This window comes from Somniosus microcephalus, chromosome 23, assembly GCF_052327205.1.
Source record: "Somniosus microcephalus isolate GS21.2 chromosome 23, FLI_Smic_1.0, whole genome shotgun sequence".
Lineage (NCBI taxonomy): Eukaryota > Metazoa > Chordata > Chondrichthyes > Squaliformes > Somniosidae > Somniosus > Somniosus microcephalus.
The window spans coordinates 35542402-35566303 of NC_141009.1; the positions used below are offsets into that span (position 1 = coordinate 35542402).

The 23902-nt window shown below is 48.0% G+C and overlaps 1 protein-coding gene across 2 annotated transcripts in view; it reads left to right on the forward strand.

The window, feature by feature from the left end:
• The window catches only part of LOC147101813 (protein Niban 2-like), a 261246-nt gene that overhangs the window by 126631 nt on the left and 110713 nt on the right, over positions 1 to 23902 (forward strand). For both annotated transcript variants that reach the window (XM_085965775.1, XM_085965774.1), the window contains one exon: positions 12628 to 12756. In XM_085965775.1, the coding sequence (XP_085821901.1) occupies positions 12628 to 12756 (129 nt within the window). The remainder of the gene's footprint in view (positions 1 to 12627; positions 12757 to 23902) is intronic.

The window sequence follows — 23902 nt, forward strand, 5'->3', positions numbered from 1 at the left end:
AAGCTTAAATGCTAGATTAATATTTAAAACTTATCAGTTTAAATTATAATCACCCCGGCCGGGGTGACGATGCACTCCAGTCCCCGCAGCGCCTACCTGTCTCTCAAGACCTCGAGCTTGCCGGTGGACACCGTGCTCCATCTCCAGGGCCACCCGGGCGCGAACATAGCCGCGGAGGCGAGGCAGGCAATCGGGCCGAATGACCCCCTCGACCGCCTGCTGCCTGGACCTATTATTAATGGCCACTTTGGCCAGGCCCAGGAGCAGTCCCCCTCCCCTCCGCACCAGGTGGCCGTAGATCAGGAGCGTGGGACTGAAGTGCAGTACAGGAAACTTTGTGCTATCTGGAGGTGAGCTATCCGGCAATCTGGAGCCACCGGCAAAAATCAGCAGCCGTTTTTTTTTTTTTTTTTGCTTTTTGAACAGCCAAGCTGTGCAAGGTCTGTAGCTATAGCAACAGCTTCAGCTACAGAGCTTTAGGGCCACACCTGAGTGTTTAGAAGCTGTTGCTAAGCAAGTGTTTGTTGTCAAATACGGAGATAAGAATCTCCGTATCTCTCAACATTAACTCTGGAGAGTACGGCAGTTTTCAGGCAACGGCAGCAGCTCGGTCCCGTGGGTGCCGGATAGCACACAGTTTCCTGTATTATGCATTCTTCATCTTGGACATTTGGAAGGTATCCTAAAAAGATGCTTTCCTGGTTTTTTTTAAGACAACAGTGGAAGCGCAGCATTACCAACATCTTATTTTAGCTTTGCCCAATGGAACGTTATGCACAGAGCAGCTGAAGCCTTGATAACTAATTCATCAGTTTAAGGATTGGAGTTTGTCGGGAGCTTTATTTCACTGACTATATTTATCGTCGCATAAAGCAAAGCACTGCAGATGCTGGATATCTAAAATAAAAACCGAACATACTGGAAACACTCGGCAGATCAGGCAGGATCTGTGGAGAGAGGAGGGTAGGGTTCACGGATTCGGGTCAATGCCTTTTCGTCACCACTGTTAATGAAGTGCCTCATCAGGAAAAGGCAAAAGATTAAATGAGTAGACGAATCCTTCAACAACTGGTAAACGATGCGTGGAACTTCAAAAACGGGTATTTGGAAATAAGATTTTGATTTAACTGTTCTCATGTTGCACGCTGGATTCAATAAAAAGAAATGCTTTTCCTACACTCAGCTTCCGAACAAAATGTAACAAGCACTGTTGCACAAGAGTCTCATTAAAAGAAGCTTCAGTTATGGAATGCAGACATGTGTCTGAAAATACTATAAATGTCGTCTCCATCCTGTGTATGTGTAGATTAAAAATGGTGGTGTAGGAGTTCAGTGGTTTGATTAAAAGTGAAGGGTCATTTGAAACGTGTTGCTCTGTCTTTTTATAGTGTGGCTTATTCTTGGTTTAAATGGATGTAAGACACTTAATCTGCTCTTGCTATCAGCTGTACCTCATGATGTGTTAAGACCTTAAATCATGCTGCAGGCTGTGTAGAGAGCCGCTGCGCTGACCTACATTGGCACCCAGTATGGCAACGCCTCAATTTAAAAAAAAATTCTCCGCCTTGTTTTCAAACCCCTCCATGGCTTCGCCCTTTCCTGTCTCAGTAACCTCCACCAGCCCTACAACCCTCGGAGATCTCTGCGCTCCTCCAATTCTGGCCTCTTGAGTGATGCGCTATCAATTACTCATAAAAGACGGAGAGTTAGGAGAGTAACTAAGGCTTTTATTAACAAAGAACAGAGCATGCCCCTCGTGGTTGACTGGTTTCCAAGAAGGCAGGGGGCTGCAGAGCAGTCACCTTTATACCTGGGCATGTGGGTGGAGCCAGGGCGGAGCCAGCTGAGGCATGCATAGATACAACAGTGTGCAACAACAACGGTGAACAACAATAAGTGGTTTACCACATTCACCCCTTGTTTAAAATTGAGTCCGGCGGGGTGAAGTGTACTAAAGGTTCGTGTAGTCTATCAGGTGGCCTTGTATGCCGTCCTGATCGTCGTGGTGGCGGCGGTGATGGTGCAGCATCCAACGTTGAATCTGGCGTCTCATTGAGTGGTTGGGTGGTCAACGACGGGTCCTGGGGCTGCGGCATGCCGTCTACAGGGGTTGGGTTGTGGGTAGTGGTGGATGGCAATGGTAGTGTTTCAGGGGCACCCAAAGGTGCGAGGTCTCGTATGGAGACTCTGTCCTCCCGCCCGTCCGGGTACGCCACGTAAGCATACTGGGGGTTGGCGTGGAGGAGGCTCACCCTCTCGACCAGGGGGTCCGTTTTATGGGACCTCACGTGCTTCCGCAGTAGGACGGGTCCTGGAGGCGTCAGCCATGTCGGTAGCGAGGTCCCCGATGTGGACTTCCTGGGGAAAGTGAACATTTTTTCATGGGGGGGTGGCATTGGTGGCCGTACAAAGCAGTGACCAAATGGAGTGGAGCGCCGCAGGGAGGACCTCCTGCCAGCGAGAGGTCGGAAGGCCCTTAGATTTTAAGTTTAAGAGGACGGCCTTCCAAACCGCCACGTTCTCTCTTTCCACCTGGCCGTTCCCCCGGGGGTTGTAGCTGGTGGTTCTGCCTGTAGCAATACCTCTCGTGAGCAGGTACTGACGGAGTTCGTCGCTCATAAAGGATGAGCCCCGGTCGCTATAGATATAGCTAGGGAAGGCGAAAAGGTCATTTAGACCTTTAATGACCGTGGTACTGGTCATGTCTGGGCAAGGGATGGGAAACTGGAGTACTCATCAATTATGTTGAGGAAGTACACGTTGCGGTCAGAGGAGGGGGGGGGGGCCCTTTAAAATCGACGCTCAGGCGCTCGAAGGGGCGAGTGGCCTTGGTCAGGCTTGCTCTGTCTGGCCTATAAAAATGCGGTTTGCACTCGGCACAGATTTGGCAGTTCCTGGTCATGGTCCTGACCTCCTCGATGGAGTAGGGCAGGTTACGGGATTTGATGAAATGGAAGAACCTGGTGACCCCCGGGTGGCAGAGGTCATTGTGGAGGGTCTGCAGTCTATCAACCTGCGCGTTGGCGCATGTACCACGTGATAGGGCATCTGGGGGCTCATTGAGTTTCCCGGGCCGGCACAAGATATCGTAATTGTAGGTGGAGAGTTCAATTCTCCACCTCAAGATCTTGTCGTTCTTGATTTTGCCCCTCTGCTTATTGTTAAACATAAAAGCTACTGAACGCTGGTCAGTGAGCAGGGTAAATCGTTTTCCGGCCAGGTAATGCCTCCAATGTCGCACCGCTTCCACAATGGCCTGGGCCTCCTTTTCGACAGAGGAGTGTCGAACCTCGGGGCCCTGGAGGGTCCTTGAGAAAAAGGCCACGGGTCTCCCTGCCTGGTTAAGGGTTGCAGCTAGGGTGAAGTCGGATGCATCGCTCTCCACTTGGAAAGGGATGGACTCAACCACTGCGTGCATTGTGGCCTTCGCAATATCTCTTTTTATGAGAGTGAAGGCTGCACATGCCTCTGCTGTCAGGGGGAAGGAGGTGGACTTGATGAGGGGTCTGGCTTTGTCCGCATAGTTGGGCACCCACTGAGCATAGTAAGAGAAAAACCCTAGGCATCTCTTCAGTGCTTTTTGGCAGTGGGGGAGGGGGAGCTCCATAAGGGGGCGCATTCTGTCGGGGTCGGGGCCGATGACTCTGTTCTCCACTACGCAGCCAAGAATGGCGAGGCGCGTGGTGCGAAACATACATTTGTCCTTGTATGTTAGATTCAGCCGCTGGGCCGTACGGAGGAATTTCTCTCGGTTAACGTCATGGTCCTGCTGGTCGTGGCCGCAGATGGTGACGTTGTCTAGATAGGGGAAGGTGGCCTGCAGCGCGTTCTGGTCAACCATTCGGTCCATCTCCCTTTGGAAGACCGAAACCCCGTTGGTGACGCTGAAGGGGACTCTGAGGAAGTGGTAGAGACGACCGTCAGCTTCAAAAGCTGTGTACTGGCGGTCCTCAGCCCTGATGGGGAGCTGGTGGTATGCCGACTTCAGATCAATCGTCGAGAACACCCGGCATTGTGCTATCTGATTGACCATGTCAGATATGCGGGGGAGTGGGTATGCATCTAACTGGGTGTAGCAATTGATCGTCTGGCTGTAGTCAATAACTAGGCGCTGTTTTTCGCCAGTCTTCACTACCACCACTTGTGCTCGCCATGGGCTAGTGCTACCCTCAATAATCCCTTCCTTCAGGAGTCTTGCTACTTTGGATTTAATGAAGCTCCTATCCCCAGCACTGTAGCGCCCGCTTTTGGTAGCGATGGGCTTACAGTCGCGGGTGAGGTTAGCGAACAAGGGGGGGGGAGACTTTAAGCGTGGAGAGGCTGCAAATGGTGCGCGGCGGGCGATTTAAAAGCTGCTGGCTGCAGACTGAGTGGGGGGAGGGGTCCGCCATACGCTAATGTGACACTTTTAAGGTGGCACTGAAAATCCAACCCCAGTAGAACGGCAGCGCAGAGATGGGGCAGGACAAGAAGTTTAAAATTTTTGTATTCTGTGCCCCTTACTGAAAGGGTCACTACACAGTAGCCACCGACGTCTGCTGAATGGGATTTGGAAGCCATAGAGATCCGATGGCGCGTTGGCAGGACCGGGAGAGAGTAACTGCGCACCGTGTCGGGGTGGATAAAGCTCTCCGTGCTCCCGCTGTCGAAAAGGCAGGTAGTGGCGCGGCCGTTTACCGTAATGTCCATCATGGACCTGGACAGTTGGTGAGGGAGAGATTGGTCCAGCGTATGGTCGAGCGAGTTGATGTGGTCGTCAGACGAGGCGGTGGTTGATTCCGGGTCACCCGCGATTGGAGTTGGAGGCGTCCAAGATGGCGGACAAAATGGCTGCGCCCATGATCCCGATCCCCACGCGGCTGGAGGTGTCCAAGATGGCGGACAAGATGGTTGCCGCCACGGTTCACACGCGGCGCTGCTGGCGTTAGCGGTTTTACCTTTGCAGGCGCTGACGTAGTGTCCTTTCTTCCCGCAGCCAGAGCAGGTAGCGTTTTTCGCCGGGCAGCGTGCTCTGGGGTGTTTTGCCTGGCCACAAAAGTAACATTTCGGGCCCTTGGACATCGCTGCAGCAGTTGGTGCCGGGGGTGGTGGTCCCATGAGGTTGCGGCATCCACGGTGCAGAGCGGTTAGGGGAGAATGCGTCCATATTCCAGTGGGCCGCGTCTAGCGAGAGCGCGAGGGACACTGCCTTCTTCAGGTCGATTTCGCCCTTCTCCAGCAGTCTCTGCCGGGAGTAGTCGGACTTGAGGCCCGCAACGAAAGCATCTCGGATAAGTCCCTCCGTGTGTGTCGCGGCCGATACCTCTTTACAATCGCAGGCTCGGCCGAGTATCTGTAGTGCCTGTAGGAATGCCTCCACCGATTCCCCGGACTGCTGTTTGCGGGATCTCAGGAGGTGTCTGGCATAAACCGTATTTACCGGGCGTGTGTATTGTCCTTTTAGCAGATCGATAGCCGCCGCATAGGTAGTCACGTCCTGGATGAGCGTGTAGACTTGGTGGCCCACCTTGAAGGCCAGGATTTTTAGTTTGTTTCCATCTAGTGTCACGGCTGAGGCTTCCAGGTAAGCTTCGAAGCAACGCAGCCATTGTGCGAACTTGGTAGACAAACCCGCCTCTTGAGGGTCTAGGCCCAGGCATGTTGGTCTGAGGGCATGCAGCAGCGCCTGCTGCTCAGCGTTTGGTGCCGTCATTTGCTGCAGCGCCTGCTGCTCAGTGTTTGGTGCCGACATTTTGTTTTTGTTAATAAAATTGATGCGCTATCAATTACTCATAAAAGACGGAGAGTTAGGAGAGTAACTAAAAGGCTTTTATTAACAAAGAACAGAGCATGCCTCTCGTGGTTGACTGGTTTCCAAGAAGGCAGGGGGCTGCAGAGCAGTCACCTTTATACCTGGGCATGTGGGTGGAGCCAGGGGCGGAGCCAGCTGAGGCATGCATAGATACAACAGTGTGCAACAACCACAACAACGGTGAACAACAATAACAGTGGTTTACCACATTGAGCATTCCTGATTTTAATCACTCCACCATTGGCGGCCATGCCTTCAGCTGCCGAGACCCGAAGATCTGGAATTCCCTCCCTAAACCTCTCTTTAAGATGCTGCTTAAAATCTGTCTCTTTGATCATCTGACCTAATATCTCCGTATGTGGCGCGGTGTCAGATTTTTTGTTTATCACTCCTGTGAAGCGCCTTGGGACGTTTTACTATGTTAAAGGCGCTATTGAAATTCAAGTTGTTGTTGATGCGGTGGGGGTGACCTGTTTTTCGCCCCACCTCCCCCCAAATGTACAACAGCCATTCCAATCCAGGCACTACACCAGAAATGTGTGAAGCATTGTGCAGCTGAAATGTTTGTCTCCTAACAGTGGTGCATGTTGAAGCAGATTCACTTAAGGATCCAAGTTACAGTATACATAAAAACCAGGGTGGGAGGTAAGCACCTTGGAAGAAGACCCTAAAAGGCATTGTGCCTTCCACTTAGGATAGGTTGACTCAAAGTATGCCTGAACCTCCATTAATTAATTCAAAAAGAAAATACTAAAGGTAAACTATTGTCCAACAATATCGTCACAATGGTGTGAAAAACTCTCAGCCCTTGTGATTTGCTGCTATTCTTTGAAATTGAGCAGAAAAAGCCCTCTAATCCTGAACTAGACCATTGTATTCTGGAGTTCAGCAGATTTCTGTTGTGTGGTTTACATCTCTTCCAGACCACAGTAAGACTTTTCAAGTCTGTAAAACCCGAATGCACTGAAACCAGCACAGTGGAAAATATTAAGTAGAAAGAAACTGGCCAGATGTCGCATAGCTTCCAAATATGGTCCTGTTTGAATCATTGGCTTGCTTTGGGGATGTCAAGGGCCTATGTTTAGCTCTGGTTTTGGATCAGGAACTGAATACAGAGTATTTCTCTTTTTAATGCTAATCTGCCTACAATGGACACACCAGGTTTGGTCACCCCTTTCACCCACCTCCTCTCTCCTCCAAAAGTATCTGAAAACAAACTGAACTAATTCCAGGTATTGTGTAAGATTAAACCTTACAATGAGCTTAAGGATTCTGTTTCCATATATTCTAATAGCTTGTCTTCCCTTCCTCTCCCCTCCCATACCCTGCAACCAGCAGTAAGGTGAGAGTGGTTGATTCAGCCTCAAGGTTTGACTGAAACCATTACAGCATTATCACATTGGCCTCTGTAATATGTTTAAACGCAAGACTTTTTGCAGAATCTGATCATTTGGAAATCATGTTATTGAAATGGCTTTATCACAGCAGAGTTGACTTTATGCAGTTATTTTTTTGTAGATTGGATTTGAGGTGTGGATGCAGTTTGCCTGCTTTCTTTCCTTCCTTTGGTTGAAGAATGACCTGGGGTGCGAGATAAACCAGAGGAAGTTGGGGGAAATCGATTTGTTTTCCCACTGTTCCCTCCCTCTCAAATATTAGTGGTCCAGGGAAAGCCCTGCCCTCATTCAAAAGGTTATTTTCCACGCCCTGGACAAGGAAAATCATTAAGCTATTTGGTCATGGGGAGTATCATGGCCATGCATGATCTGTTCTCACAAGGCATAATTTTTCACCCCCTGTGCAGTTTTCAATAGGGGCTCAGTAGTTAATGATCAGGAGCAAGAAGGCTGCCCGTTTCTGCACCCCCCCCCCCCCCCCCCCCAGCCCAGCTCTGACACTGAAGCCATTTGTTGCACTGTTCCTGCAGTCAGGCCGAGGTCAGCTAACTCGGTGCAGACCTGGGATTGCAGCTGCAATTTTTCTACTTTATGTCTCGGTGGCGTTCCTTTATGTTGAGTCCAAAAGTTGATTAACCTAGCGCCCTGGAAGATTCAGAAGTCTCCGAATTTAACCATGTCCTTCTTGGCCCTTTTCATATAATGTGATTGTTCTCGAACTGCTGTGATTTTTTAATAGCTTTCAATGGATATCCAGTTCCTTTTGAGATAGTGGGTGGTTGTTGGTGACTGTTCTATAAATGGGTTTAAAAAAAAAAAAAATTCCTTTGAACCTGCATTAGCATAACTAATGCTGCAAGCAATCAAGCAACGACTGCAGAAAATGGAGCATCAGATGCAAATTTCTTCAATTCTGTGTTTGTACTCTGGTCTCATGACCGTTTTTTCTAAATGCATTTCTCCACACTCAATAGATACTTGAAGTGTTTCCAAAGCACATGATTGAGTCTTGACTCCTGAAGCCTAATTTTGGATAAAACTGGTCTGGCAAGTGATTTGATTTTCTCAACTTTTTCCACATAATTTCACTCCTTTCCCCTCCCGAAGGCATGGCCTACTTGCCAGGGTCCATGGATTCTGGGTTCCCACAAACACCTTGCTTAAGTGACCCATATTAATTTGCGAGGCTCAACAGTGAATGTGGGCAGGCTAATCAACCAGAAGTGAAATTAAAGTGGTTCCCCACCTGATGTCCACACGCCTGCATTTTCAGTAAGAATCATTGGATAATTAGAAGTGGGGAACCTTGCCCATTGTTCCTCCTCCCCAATCCAAGGGCGATGTAGCCAATTGTTCGCATAACATCATCCTGCATGAGATCAGCAAACTCGGCACAGTCTATGGGACTGGGAGGGAAACCAGTGCTCTACCATCAGGTAGCATATTGTGGCATTTGCTGGTGCACCTTTCGTCTGAATCTTGAGCTGAAATTCTGAAAAGCAACATTTTTTTTGTTGGTCAAAATAAATACAACATGCCCTAATTCCTTAATGGTATAGACCAGCCGATAAGGAAATAAGTGTAAATGGACTGAGTTTGTGAGCTTCCTGCAGCTGGATTGCTGAGATTTGGGGCTGCATGTGGCCCACTGTTTATAACTACAGTATTGCTATTTCATGTTTGAATCCCCTCAATCTATGCTGGCTCCTCAAGACAGACTGAATGAAATTATTCTTGAGACTCTAGGGTATTCTCAGTGGCTGATTTGGGAAGCTTAGTTTTGACCTGGAATTTGATTGAACAGTTAACATTTTGACTCATAAGTACCACACCGCAGGATCTCTTTCTAAAATGAGAGCATGACTATGACTATGGCTCATCCAAGTTTACAGTTTCCTGCAGACACAAGACCACAGCTGTAGTTTTGGGAAATGCAGAACCACCAGAAATGTGCACAGACTGATCTCGGAACAGTCAACTTTGGAAAGCAAGAGGATGGCTTGTTGGCTCGAGCTGTGATATGGAGTAACTCCCAACTACAAGGAAGTACATTTTAAGCATGACTGCTTGTCTGCCTGGTGGCTATTGTATGAGCTGAGTTTGTTTCATTCGTTTTGGACAGGGCTGCTCAATGGAATGTTGAATCATAGCAAGGTGGTCCTTTTAGTCTTTGGGAGTGGGGGAATGGGAGAGAAGAACATCTCAGTCAAGATCAGCTTGTTTGAGCATCTACGTATAGCCAGACATGGAGTGTGATTAATGTAGGTTGTGGGGAAGCTTGCGGCCCAACCCGTCCCAGCTAGAGGAAGTTGTGGTACTGAGGAGCACTACTGGGAAGAAAATAGTGTGGGAGGGCAGGGGAGAAGGATGAGAAGGCAATAATTGGTGATGGAAAGTAATGAACCTTTTTAATAAAAGATTTCTATTGCATGTATGCCAACCCAGAAAATTCCCAAAAGCTGAAGATCTCAAAAAAAACAATTAAATTAAACTAGCAGCTCACAAATAACCCTGAATATACATAGAGCCACTGCTTTATGGTGACACAACAAATTAAATTCTGTTGCAACCCACACTGAGAACAAATCGAAAAGGAATTTTTGTTTTACTGTAATTAGATAATGGGGTAAGGTTGTAATTCTGAGTTGAGCAAGTTTGAGTTTGTGGATCTGCTGCTTTGAGTGAGGATGAAAAGTTATCTTACTAAGTGACTTCAGTCAGCTGGCTCGTGACAGTCCTAAAGTCTGCTATTCGGTACAACCAAGCAGATCTAAATACTTCAATGCTGTCTTAAATAAACTTTCCAATGATATTGTCAGAATGCTTACTTTTACCAACTTCCAACAGTTGGATACATTTGAAGACAAAATTAGGCCACATACAGACGTGACTCTTCAAGCAATATTTTCCCTACTGGATATGAAAATCTACATCCACTTGACTGTCTGCCATCAAATAGCACCAATCCAGCACAGGACCCACTCATTCCCCAACCTCCCAGTGATTTAGGTAATGTTTACTGTATTGTGCATTTGTAGTGTTGCACATGCGTGACCACTGGCGTGTCCATGTGCAGTGTTTCACGCATGGGAGCAAATTGCTGGTATGTGTGCAGCTTTGAAATTCACACGTGCGCAATGAAACCTCATGGTATTCTGAGGTGTTGTTTAGAACAACTGCCTGCTGTGACTTTGGAAGGCAATCACTGATGGTTGGCACGAATGCTGCCGCTCTTTGTCGTCGTCATCTTCTTAAGCAGTCCCTCGGAGCCGAGGATGACTTGCTTCCACATTAAAAATGAGTTCTCAGGTGGCTGATGCGTCCAATGCAGGACCTACAGTCTCTGTCACAGGTGGGGCACACGGTGGTTGAGGGGGCAGGTGGGTGGAGTGCTTGGGTTGTCGTGTGCTGCTTGCGCTGCCCGCGCTTGGCTTCCGCTTGCTCACGGCGAAGAGACTCGGTGTTCAGCGCCTTCCCGGATGCTTCTCCTCCACTTTGTGCAGTCTTGGACCAGGGATTCCCAGGTGTCGGTGGGGATGTTGCACCTTTTTAAGGAGGCTTTGAGGGTGTCCTTGAAGCGTTTCCTCTGCCCACCTGGGGCTCTCTTGCCGTGTCGGAGCTCCGAGTAGAGCGCTTGTTTTGGGAGTCTCCATCGGGCATGCGGACGATGTGACCCGTTCATCGGAGCTGATCGAGCGTGGTCAAAGCTTCGATGCTGGGGATGTTGGCCTGAGCGAGAACACTGACATTGGTGCGCCTATCCTGCCAATGGATTTGCAGGATCTTGCGGAGGCAGCGTTGGTGGTACCTCTCCAGTGCTTTGAGGCGCCTGCTGTACATGGTCCATGTCTTTGAGGCATACAGGAGGGCGGGTATCACTACTGCTCTGTAGACCACGAGCTTGGTGCCAGGTTTGAGGTCCTGGTCTTCAAACACTCTCTTCCTCAGGCGACCGAAGGCTGCACTGGCACACTGAAGGCGGCGTTGGACTTCGTCATCGACGTCTGCACTTAGAAACATAGAAACATAGACGATAGGAGCAGGAGTAGGCCATTCGGCCCCTCGAGCCTGCTCCGCCATTCAACGAGATCATGGCTGATCATCCAAACCCTAGCACCCGGTCCCTACACTGACGGCCATCCCACCCAAGCCCTATCCCCGTAACCCCACGTATTTAATCCCCCCCAACATTAAGGGCCAATTTTTATCATGGCCAATCAACCTAACCCGCACATCTTTGGACTGTGGGAGGAAACCGGAGCACCCGGAGAAAACCCACGCAGACACGGGGAGAATGTGCAAACTCCACACAGACAGTCACCCGAGGCTGGATTTGAACCCGGGTCCCTGGCGCTGTGAGGCAACAGTGCTAACCACTATGCTACCGTGTCACTTGTTGTGACAGTAGGCTCCCAAGGTATGGAAAGTAGTCCACGTTGTCCAAGGCCTTGTTGTGGATTTTGATAATCGGGGGGCAGTACTGTGTGGCGGGGGCAGGTTGGTAGAGGACCTTTGTCTTATGGATGTTTAGTGTAAGGCCCATGCTCTCGTATTTGCTTCGGTGAAGGTGTTGACGATGATTTGGAGTTCAACCTCCGAATGTGCGCAGACGCAAGCATGGTGTATAGAAACATAGAAACTAGGAGCAGGAGTAGGCCATTCGGCCCTTCGAGCCTGCTCCGCCATTCAACGAGATCATGGCTGATCATCCAAACCCTAGCACCCGGTCCCTGCACCGACAGCCATCCCACCCAAGCCCTATCCCTGTAACCCCACGTATTTAATCCCCCCTAACACTAAGGGTCAATTTTTATCATGGCCAATCAACCTAACCCGCACATCTTTGGACGTATGTATGTATGTATATTCTCAACAGCCACGTAGTACTGAGATTTTTTGCCTCGTCTCAGTACAGACCTTTCTATGTAGTCCATTCGGTAAACACCCTTGTGTAGTTATTAATTTGGTCGCCATCTGCTGCTCTGCACAGCTGACGGTGAAGTTTCAGTTCTGAATTTGCTAGAAATAGGATCTGTAATACAAGCTGTCAAATGGCAACTTGATTTTTTTTTTTTTAAAGATGAAATTCAAAATCTTAGATTCTAAAATGCTCAATGCTTTCGGTGTTTACTATCTGCTTTTATCATCAAGGTTCTATTGGAACCGAGTGTACAGGCGGTCCTGTCCTGAAAGTAATCAGTAACTTGCAAGAATGGACGACAACCATTATTACAAAAAGAATGTGGTGTATTTGTAGAATTCATAAGATCCATGTCCTAACAAACCTTGCTACATCTCATTATAATCAATGATTAAAATTCTATTGAAGGCCATTTCATTCAGTGATTAATCAGGTATGACAGGTATGAGCAAAAAAGTGGTTAATAGATGAACAATGAAGACTAATTTGTCCTTGTATTTTTCTTTTATTACCTACAGGCCCCATTAAAGGATAAAATTATCTTCTCTGGCAACCTCTACCAGTACATGGAAGTAAACAGGAAGTGGAAGAACAGACATTTTGTTGTACATGATGACTACAATGTGGTGTTTTATGACGGCAAAGCGGTATGATATTTATTACTCTATAGGAGCACTTGGGAGCCATAATGTACCACAATTAACACAACGAGGAAGATTTCATAAAGTAATTTTCTGCTTTTTAAAAAAAACCTCATACTGACTATGTACCCAGTGCACATCCTAACTAATGTATGTCAAATGCTGATGATTACACATTTTCAAAACTGCGCTATGCCTGGAGTCCATTTACAGGAGTGGGAATTGATCCAGCTTTTGTACGGTTCTAGATGTTTATCATACTCCTAGTCAATTTCCTGTGTGTTGAACACAGGCAATTAAGACACAAAGATTGGTGGTATAGTATGTAGTGTAGAGGGGAGCACAAAATTACAAAGAGACATTGATGGATCAGTTGAGTGGGCAAAACTCTGGTCGATGGCTTTCAACGCAGGCAAATGAGAGGTCATCCATGTTGGACCAAAAAGGATGGATCTGAATATTTTTTAAATGGTGAAAAGCTAGGAACAGTGGGGGTCCAAAGAGATTTGAATTTGCTAGAAATAGGATCTGTTATACAAGCTGTCAAATGGTAACTTGGTAGGGGTCCATGTACACCGATCACTAAATTGTAGTGGTCAAATACAAAAAAATTAAAAAGGTTAATGGAATGTTGGCCTTTATAACTAGAGGGCTAGAATATAAAGGGGAGGCCGTTTTGCTGCATCTATACAAAGCCTTTGTTAGAGCACTAATACAATAGCAAAATGCTGCGGATGCTGGAAATCTGAAACAACAGAAAATGCTGGAAACACTTTTTTATTAGACCACATCTGGAGTACCATGTACAGTTCTGAGCATCGCACTTTTAGAATGGTTATATTGGCTTTGGAAGGAGTGTAGCACAGATTCACCAGAATCTTACCAGGGCTCCAAGGGTTAGATAATGAACAGAGATTACATAAACTCGGCTTGTATTCCCTGGAATATAGAAGGTTTAAGGGATGATTTGATTTGAGATTATTAGGATTTTGAAAGGAATTGATGGGATAGACAGAGAGAAACTTATTCCGCTCGCAAGGGAGTTCAGGAGAAGGGGACATTACCTTAAAATCAGAGCCAGGCCATTTAGGAGAGATGTTAGGAAACTTCTTCATGCAAAGGGTGGTAGAAGTGTGGAACACTCTTGCACAAAAAGTACTTGGTGCTAGCTCAATTAATAATTTTTGAATCGGAGTTAAATTTGCTAGCCAAGAGTATAAAGGGATATGGAGCCAAGGCGAGTGGATGGAGTTAGGATACAGATCAGCCATGATCTTATTTGAATGGTGGTACAGGCTCAAGGGGCTGAATTCATACTGGTGCAGTGGAACATAGGAACAGGAGTAGGCCATTGAGCCCCTCGATCCTGTTTAGAGAGTGGAGGATAATTAGACTATGGTACACTGACATAATTCAACCCCTATTTGAAAGTCATGTATTCTCTCCTTACTTTGATATACTTATAATATTTGATGTAAGAAAAGGAGACTGACCATCAAGTAACTTTAAAGTAAGCTTTAAGTAACTTATAAACACACTATATACAAGAGAGGTCTTTACCATGCCTCTGGTAGAAGCCTCTTACAATACTGAACAGACCAGTATTTATACCAGTCCAACAGGAAGTGACATTTACAGGAAGTGAGGTATGTACACAGTTCATAGTTCATAGTTCACAGGAAGTGATGACATAACTTCCCGGAAGTTAGCATTTTTATCACATTCTTCCCTCCTGCAGGATTAGGAGGCTGTGGTCTACCTTTTGGTCCGCAGCCGCCGAACAAGGAAGAGTCGTACCCGTTTGGATTCCCGTCGTAGAGGGTCGCTGGTCCGCTTACATGCGGTTGGCCATTGGTCAGAGTCTGTGTGGCCTGGATTGCCCTGTGAAGGGTCGGGGAGATCATGGCTTCGAGTGCGAGCCCCAATAGGTTCAAAGTCGGACTGCCTCTGTTCAGAGGGAGGTGCAGAGCTGGTCTGTGGCGGATCAGTACTTTCATGCACGGTACTGGGAGGGTCGCAACCTTGAGCACGGGGTTCTGCCGGCACCAAGCTAGTTGGTGTCCGATCAGGATCCTGGAGAGGGGTACCCGATAGGTCCCAAGAGTTTCCTGGTGAAATGCCATCACCCGATGTCCCACTAGGTCCTGGTGGGCAGGGAGCCAGATCCCGTAATGATACGGTAGATTCTCGGCCGTCGGAATATCGTATGTTTGCATAGGTGGGGTTGGCATCGGTTAGTTCGACCTCGTCTACAAGAGGGTCATTTTTAGACGTCCGAACGTATCTTCGGAGTAATACAGGTCCAGGAGTAGTTAGCCATGACGGGAGTGATGTTCCATGAGATGAGCGACGCTGGAATCCAAAGAACCGCTCATGAGGTGTAGTATTTGTGGCTGTAGAAAGCAGGGACCGTATAGAGTGCAATGCATCCGGAAGCACTGTTTCCCATTGCTGGTCTGGTAGGCCCCGAGATCTTAAAGCGAGACGTACGGAATTCCAGATGATACCGTTATACCTCTCTACCTGCCCATTTCCGATGGGATGGTATGGTGTTGTTTTGCTTGCAGCAATTCCCCGTTCTGAGAGGTAGTCCTTGAGTTCCCTTGACATAAAGGATGGACCCCGGTCTGAGTGAATATAAGCCGGCATGCCACAGAGAGAAAATACCTGCTCAAGGCAGCAGATTACTGTGGACGCCAGCATATTGGAGCAGGGGAAGGCAAACGGAAAACGTGAATATTCGTCGATCATGGTGAGCAAATATGTGTTCCGAGTTGAAGAGGGCACTGGGCCCTTAAAATCGATGCTAAGTCGTTGCATCGGTTGGGTTGCATGTATGAGTATACCATCTGAGGGGCGGAAGAACTGAGGTTTTAATTCCGCACAAAGCCAGCATTCTGAGCATATTTTCTTTACATCTCCAGTGGAAAAAGGGAGATTCCGTGATCGTACGAAATGTAGCATGCGCGTAACGCCAGGATGACACAAACCATTGTGGACATCCATGAGAGTGGAGGATGACATAGTGGAGCAGAATGCCCGTGTGAGGGTGTCCGGGGCCACATTCTCCTTGCCAGGCCGATAGAGAATGGTATAACCAAAAGAGGCCAGTTCCATCCTCCAAAGTTGTATTTTATTATTCTTAATTTTGGTTCGTTTTCGATTATCGAGCATAAAGGCGACTGATCGTTGGTCCGTGATCAATGTAAAGTGCTGGCGAGCTAGAAAATGGTTCCACTTCCGTACTGCCTCTATGATGGCTGTGGCTTCTTTCTCAACCGAAGGATAATGTAGCTCGGCACCTTGTAAGGTCCTGGACATAAATGCTACAGGACGACCTTCCTGATTCAGAGTAGCCGAGATCGCCACCTCCGAGGCATCACATTCAACCACGAAAGGGAGATTCTCATCGATGGAGTGAAGAGCCGCTTTCTCCAACTGTTTTTTGAGAAGGTTAAAGGCTGCAACAGCCGCTGTTCCCAGTGGAAATGATCTAGCATGCAGCAAGGGTTGGATTTTGTCCGAAAAATGAGGAATCCATTTAGCGTAGTATGCAAACAGACCGAGAGCCCGACGTAAAGAAGCCGGATTCTTAGGTGACGGGAGCTCTTGGAGCGGGCGAAGTCTTTCTGGGTCTGGCTTAATGATACTATTGCCTACGCAGTAGCCAAGGATGTTGATGGTCGGTTGCGACTCAACAGATTTGGATTCATTCAGGGTCAAATTACGGCGATGGAGGGCATCCCGAAATTTTTGGAGGTTGGAGTCGTGTTCCTGTTGATCGTGACCTGCAATGGTAATGTTATCAAGATAGGGAAAAGTGTCCCTTAGGTTTTCCTGCTTAACCAGGCCATCCATTGCCCGTTGAAAGACAGCCACTCCATTAGTAACCCCGAATGGGAGGCGACGAAATTGGTACAGCCGTCCATTAGCCTCAAAGGCTGTGTACTGCTTATCTGAGACCTTCAAGGGTAACTGATGATGGGCACTTTTTAAATCGTAAGTTGAGAACACTTTGTATTCGGCCAGTTTATTAACCATATCATCAATGCGTGGCAATGGGTAGGCGTCCAAGTCGGTATATTGATTGATGGTTTGCGAATAATCGATGCATAGTCGCTGTTTGTGAGGTTTTAGAGGGTTCTTGACAATGACGACTTGAGCCCGCCAGGGCGACGAACATGGTTCAATGATATCCTCTGCTAGAAGTCGAGAGATTTCAGCCGCAATAAAAGATTGGTCTCCCTGATTAAAGCGCCGCGATTTCGTTATTATCGGTTGGCATTGAGGCGGAATACTGGCAAATAATGAGGGTTCATCAAGTGAAGCTGCTGATAATGCACAAAATGGTAATTTAGATGGTATATTAGAAATAGTAAGTCCGGGTTTGGATCCACCAAACTCAATGGTGAGTTTCTTATGCTGTTTTTGGAAGTCCAGCCCTAAGAGGAGATCACTACATAAGTCTTTGAGCACTGAAAGTCGGGTGGAGGGATACATACGACCATGAAGTGTCATATCAACAACACAAAAGCCGGAGATTCTGGTATTAAGTGATGACTGGGCCATCGCAATTGCCTGGTCCGATGGGAAGACATGTAGTTTCAATTTCGCAACAATCTGTTCCTTAATGAAACTATCAGTACTTCCTGAGTCAATTAAGGCATCTAAGGTATGCCCTTTAATTGAAATTTTTGTGGCTGCCTGAGACAGGTTCTGTGGGCAAGCAGCTGTAATTGGTGTCGTTGCACAGAGAGTGGCTAAAACTCTCGGTGTGCTTCTTCGGGAGAGAGCTCGAGAGGAAGCTTGATAGGTCCTAGCTGGAGCATCTTGATAGGCCCTAATTGGGGCAGCTCGGTAGGCCTTAGCTGGATTGGCCCTCGTAGAGGCCCTTGATAGGCAAACTTTAGCAAAGTGTCCTTTTTTCCCGCAATAACTGCAGATTGCATTGCGAGCAGGGCAGGTTTTCCTAGGGTGAAAAGCATCTCCACAAAAGAAGCATTCCTTCCTAGATTGCCAAGAGGCTGCTAAAGTGGGGTCGTCCTCCTCTTCTTCATCAGAATTAGATTCCCCCATGATAGGGTTCACCTGAGACCGCTTGAATTGTCTGGTTGCAGCTACAGCAGCAGATCGAGATCTGGGCAGCTGATAGAGGTCTGCATTTCTCTTTGCCAAATCCAGTGAACAAGCTAGGTCAAAAGCTTTTTGTAGCTCAAGTGTTTTACTTTCTAGTAGACGCTGGCGTATAAATGGAGAGGCAATCCCGCAGATGAAAGCATCACGAATCATTTCTTGGCGGTACAGCTCAGCTGAGGCTGCCTGAAAGTTACAATCTACGCTGAGCCTGCGAAGTTCTTGCAGGAATTCGTCAATTGATTCCCCTGGCTCTTGTCGGGCTGTGGCCAGTAGATGTCTAGCATAGACCTCATTTGGGGTCTTCGCATACAGTTTCTTAAGTGCCCGAATCACCTCTTCGTAATTATCCCATTCATCAACATATTCGAACACTTTTGGGGTCACATAATTGACAAGTATCTTCAATTTAGCAGGAGCATCCACTTTACATTCATCCAGAAAATTCTCAAAAGTACGATACCAATGCTTCCATACCCTGCCAGCTGCTGGTGTATTCGGGTCCAAGTCCAGACGAATAGGTCTAAGGATTTTATCCATGATGGGTGGTTCCCTGGATCCTTAACTTCCGAGTTTGTCTGAAGGTCTAGTATTTGTCAGTGTAAATACTAAGTTACTTAAATTGATGTAAGAAAAGGAGACTGACCATCAAGTAACTTTAAAGTAAGCTTTAAGTAACTTATAAACACACTATATACAAGAGAGGTCTTTACCATGCCTCTGGTAGAAGCCTCTTACAATACTGAACAGACCAGTATTTATACCAGTCCAACAGGAAGTGACATTTACAGGAAGTGAGGTATGTACACAGTTCATAGTTCATAGTTCACAGGAAGTGATGACATAACTTCCCGGAAGTTAGCATTTTTATCACAATATTTATAGTTAAGTAGCAAAACTGACGACAATTTCAGCATCAGAAGACTAGCGTTAGTTGTGGGGGAGCTGGGAGACACAGCTGAGGCACTGGAGGAATAAATGGGTCTTTTTCGGGGTGGCAGACGGTGACTAGTGGGGTACCGCAGGCATCAGTGCTTGGGCCCCAGCTATTCAAAAAAATATCAATGATTTGGATGAGGGAACCAAATGTAATATTTCCAAGTTTGCTGACGACACGAAACTAGGTGGGGTTGTGAGGAGGATGCCAAGAGGCTTCAAGGCGATTTAGACAAGTTGAGTGAGTGGGCAAATACATGGCAGATGCAGTATAACGTGGATAAATGTGAAGTTACCCACTTTGGTAGGAAAAACAGAAAGGCAGAGTATTATTTAAATGGTGATAGATTGGGAAATGTTGATGTACAGAGGCACCTGGGTGTCCTTGTACACCAGTCACTGAAAGCTAACATGCAGGTCATAGAGTCATAGAGTAATACAGCACGGATAGAGGCCCTTCGGCCCATCGTGTCCGCGCCGGCCATCAAGCCCTGTCTAATCTAATCCCATATTCCAGCATTTGGCCCGTAGCCTTGTATGTTATGGCATTTCAAGTGCACATCCAAATGCTTCTTAAATGTTGTGAGGGTTTCTGCCTCCACAACCCTTTCAGGCAGTGAGTTCCAGACTCCAACCACCCTCTGGGTGAAAAAGTTCTTTCTCAAATCCCCTCTAAACCTCCCGCCCTTTACCTTGAATCTATGCCCCCTAGTTATTGACCCCTCTACTAAGGGAAAAAGCTCCTCAGCATCCATCCTATCTATGCCCCTCATAATTTTGTACACCTCAATCATGTCCCCCCTCGGCCTCCTCCGCTCCAAGGAAAACAAACCCAATCTGCCCAGTCTCTCCCCATAGCTGAAGCGCTCCAGCCCTGGTAACATCCTGGTGAACCTCCTCTGCACCCTCTCTAACGCGATCACATCCTTCCTGTAGTGTGGCGACCAGAACTGCACGCAGTATTCCAGCTGTGGCCTAACCAGTGTTTTATACAGCTCCATCATAACCTCCTTGCTCTTATGTTCAATGCCTCGGCTAATGAAGGCAAGTATCCCATATGCCTTTTTTACCACCTTATCCACCTGTTCCGCCGCCTTCAGGGATCTGTGTACTTGCACACCCAGATCCCTCTGACCCTCCGTCTTGCCTAGGGTCTTTCCATTCATTGTGTATTCCTTTGCCTTGTTAGTCCCCCCAAAGTGCATCACCTCGCACTTTTCCGGGTTAAATTCCATTTGCCACTGTTCCGCCCATCTGACCAACCCATCTATATCGTCCTGCAGACTGAGGCTACCCTCCTCGCTATTTACCACCCTACCAATTTTTGTATCATCCGCGAACTTACTGATCATACCTTTTACATTCATATCCAAGTCATTAATGTAGACCACAAACAGCAAGGGACCCAGCACCGATCCCTGTGGCACCCCACTGGCCACAGGCTTCCAGTCACAAAAACAACCTTCGACCATCACCCTCTGCCTTCTGCCACTAAGCCAGTTTTGTATCCAATGTGCCAAGGCACCCTGGATTCCATGGGCTCTTACCTTCTTGACCAGTCTCCTGTGCGGGACTTTATCGAAGGCCTTACTGAAATCCATGTATACCACATCCACTGCGTTACCCTCATCCACACACCTAGTCACCCCCTCAAAAAATTCAATCAAATTAGTCAGACATGATCTTCCCTTGACAAAGCCATGTTGACTATCCCTGATTAATCCTTGCCTCTCCAAGTGGAGACTAATTTTGTCCCTCAGGATTTTTTCCAATAATTTTCCTACCACTGATGTTAGGCTCACTGGCCTGTAGTTCCCCGGTTTTTCCCTACTACCCTTCTTGAATAATGGTACTACATTAGCGGTTCTCCAGTCCTCTGGCACATCCCCTGTGGCCAGAGAGGTCCTGAATATATGTGTTAGAGCCCCCGCAATCTCCTCCTTTGCCTCACACAGCAGCCTGGGATACATTTCATCCGGGCCTGGGGATTTATCCATTTTTAGGCCAGCTAAAACCGCCAATACCTCCTCCCTCTCGATGTTAATATGTTCGAGCATATCACAGTCCCCCCGCCCTATTTCTATGTCTACATCGTCCTTCTCCATAGTGAAAACAGATGCAAAAAATTCATTTAGAACCCCTCCTACATCTTCCGGCTCCACACACAGATTGCCACTTTTGTCCCTAATGGGCCCTATTTTTTCCCGAGTTATCCTCTTACCCTTAATATACTTATAAAACATCTTCGGATTTTCCTTTATTTTGCTCGCCAGTGTTATTTCATGGCCCCTCCTTGATCTCCTAATTTCTTTTTTAAGTATCCCCCTGCACTTTTTGTACTCCTCTAGGGCTTCCTCCGTCTTTAGCCTTTCGTATCTACCAAAAGCCCTCCTTTTTTTCCTAATCCATTCTCGTATATCCCCTGACATCCAAGGTTCCCTGTGGTTTTTGGAACCACCCTTGACCTTTACGGGAACATGTTGCCATTGTATGATCTCAATCTCCCTTCTGAAAGCCCTCCATTGCTCCGATGCGGATTTTCCTACAAGTAGTTGATCCCAGTCCATTTTGGCCAGACCCTGCCTTATCCTATTAAAATCGGCCTTCCCCCAATTTAGAACCTTTATTTCCGGCCCATCCCTGTCCTTTTCCATGACCACCTTAAATCTTACCATATTATGGTCACTATCACCAAAGTGCTCACCTACTAGCACTTTTTCCACTTGGCCGGCCACATTCCCTAGAATTAGGTCCAGTACCACCCCCTCTCTTGTAGGACTTTCTACATGCTGGCTCTAAAAGCTCTCCTGGATGCACTTTAAGAATTCTACACCCTCTGAGCCTTTCACACTCTGACTATCCCAGTTAATATTGGGGAAGTTGAAATCCCCCATTATTATTACCCTATTATTTGCACATTTCTCTGAGATTTGCCTACATATCTGTTCCTCTATCTCCCCCTGACTGTTTGGAGGCCTATAGTACACTCCCAGCAAAGTGCTTGCCCCCTTTTTGTTTTTAAGCTCCACCCATATGGCCTCATTAGAGGACCCTGCTAATATATCATCCCTCCTTACTGCAGTAATTGACTCCTTAATTAATATTGTGACACCCCCTCCTCTTATACCTCCCCCTCTGTCTCGCCTGAAGATTCTGTACCCCGGAATATTGAGCTGCCAGTCTTGCCCTTCCCTCAACCATGTCTCCGTGATAGCAACAATATCATACTCCCATGTGTTTATCAACACCTTCAGTTCATCCACCTTATTTGCAAGACTCCTTGCATTAAAATAGATGCCATCCAGCCTTGCCCTTATATATTTGCCCTGTCTACCAAGCTGACTTGTTTTTTTCTCTATAATTGGCAGCACATCCCCCCCCTATTTCAGCTCCCCTCTGTATCCCATCCCCCTGCCAAGTTAGTTTAAACCCCCCCCCCCCCCCCCAACAGTGCTAGCAAACCTCCCCGCAAGGATATTTGTCCCGCTCTGGTTCAGGTGCAACCCGTCCGACTTGTACAAGTCCCACCTTTCCCAGAAGCAGGCCCAGTGATCCAGGAAAGTAAAACCCTCCCCCCTACACCAACTCTTTAGCCACGCATTCATCTGCTCTATGTGGATCAATTTTATTGACTAAATTTTAAAGATGTCTACTACTGGCCAGCCAGAAGCCCTCCCAGAAGCACAGCCACAGCAGCCTTCAGACATCGGGCTACACCAGCCACACCAGCTGGCTTGGCTGCAAGCCCTCAAACCACCGTACCTGGATCTAAACCCACAGGCAGCAAACTCAGCCCTCAACTTCAAACACTGGCTGGACTGCTTCGAATCCTACCTGGAAGAATCCGGCGTCCCTCAGAGATCCAAACTAAGAGTTCTGAACGCCCAAGCGAGCCCGAGAGTATACGCACTCATCCAGGACACGACTACATACGAGGCCGCTATCAACCTACTGAAACAGCAGTACCGGAGCCCGGTAAATTACATGTACACCAGGCACCTCCTGAGATCCCGCCCGCAACAGCCAGGAGAGTCTGTAGCTGAATTTTTACGGGCGCTAAGAGCACTCGGCAGGAACTGTGACTTTAAAGCGGTGACGGCTGTTGAAAAGACGGAAGATAATATCCGCGATGCCTTTGTGAAAGGCCTACGGTCCGACTACTCACGGCAAAGACTGCTTGAAGCTAAAGACCTCGACCTGGACAAAGCTGAAGCCCTCGCTCTCTCCCTAGAGGTGGCCCATCAGGACCAGGAGGCGTTTTCCAGGTACTGCTCGCGACCCTGGGACTCGGGCCCGACCCCTACCGCAATACCCTTCGCAGCGCCGCCCCCGGGACCTACCTCAGCGTCGGCGTCCCGGACCCGACCGGGACCGCCACCCCCGGTACCGGCTCCGACATCGGGCACCCGCGATCGGGCCGCCGGCCGCTGCTTTTGCGGCCAGGAGAAGCACCCGAGGTCGCGCTGCCCAGCCAGGAACTCTACCTGCTCAACCTGCAGGAAGAAAGGCCACTTCTCTAAGGCCTGCAGGAGCGGATCTTCAGAGGCCAGCAGTGCCTCATGCGAACTGTGGGGGCGGCCATCTTCTTTCAAGGCAACTGAGGCCAGCATCCCCACACGTGAGTCATGGGGCGGCCATCTTTGATCAAGGCAACCGACCCCAATAGTGCCTCATGTGAGTTATGGGGGCAGCCATCTTCTCCGCCATTTTGTCCTACCTCGTGGGAGACGCCATTTTACCCACCACACCCGACTGCCACCGGGCCCCCGGACCCGACGACCGCCTCGCCCGCAGACGACAACAACTCGCTTACCTACACACTAGCCTCCGTCACTCTGGATCAAGCCCGCCCACACCACCTGTCCAAGTCGATGATGGACATCAAAGTAAACAGCCACGCCACGACCTGCCTGTTCGACAGCGGAAGCACGGAGAGCTTCATCCACCCGGACATGGTGAGCCACTACTCCCTCCCTGTCCTGCCAACGCGCAACCGAATCTCGTTGGCATCGAGGTCCCACGCCACGGACATTAGCGGCTACTGTGTTGTGACCTTGTCGGTTAAGGGTACGGAGTATAAAAA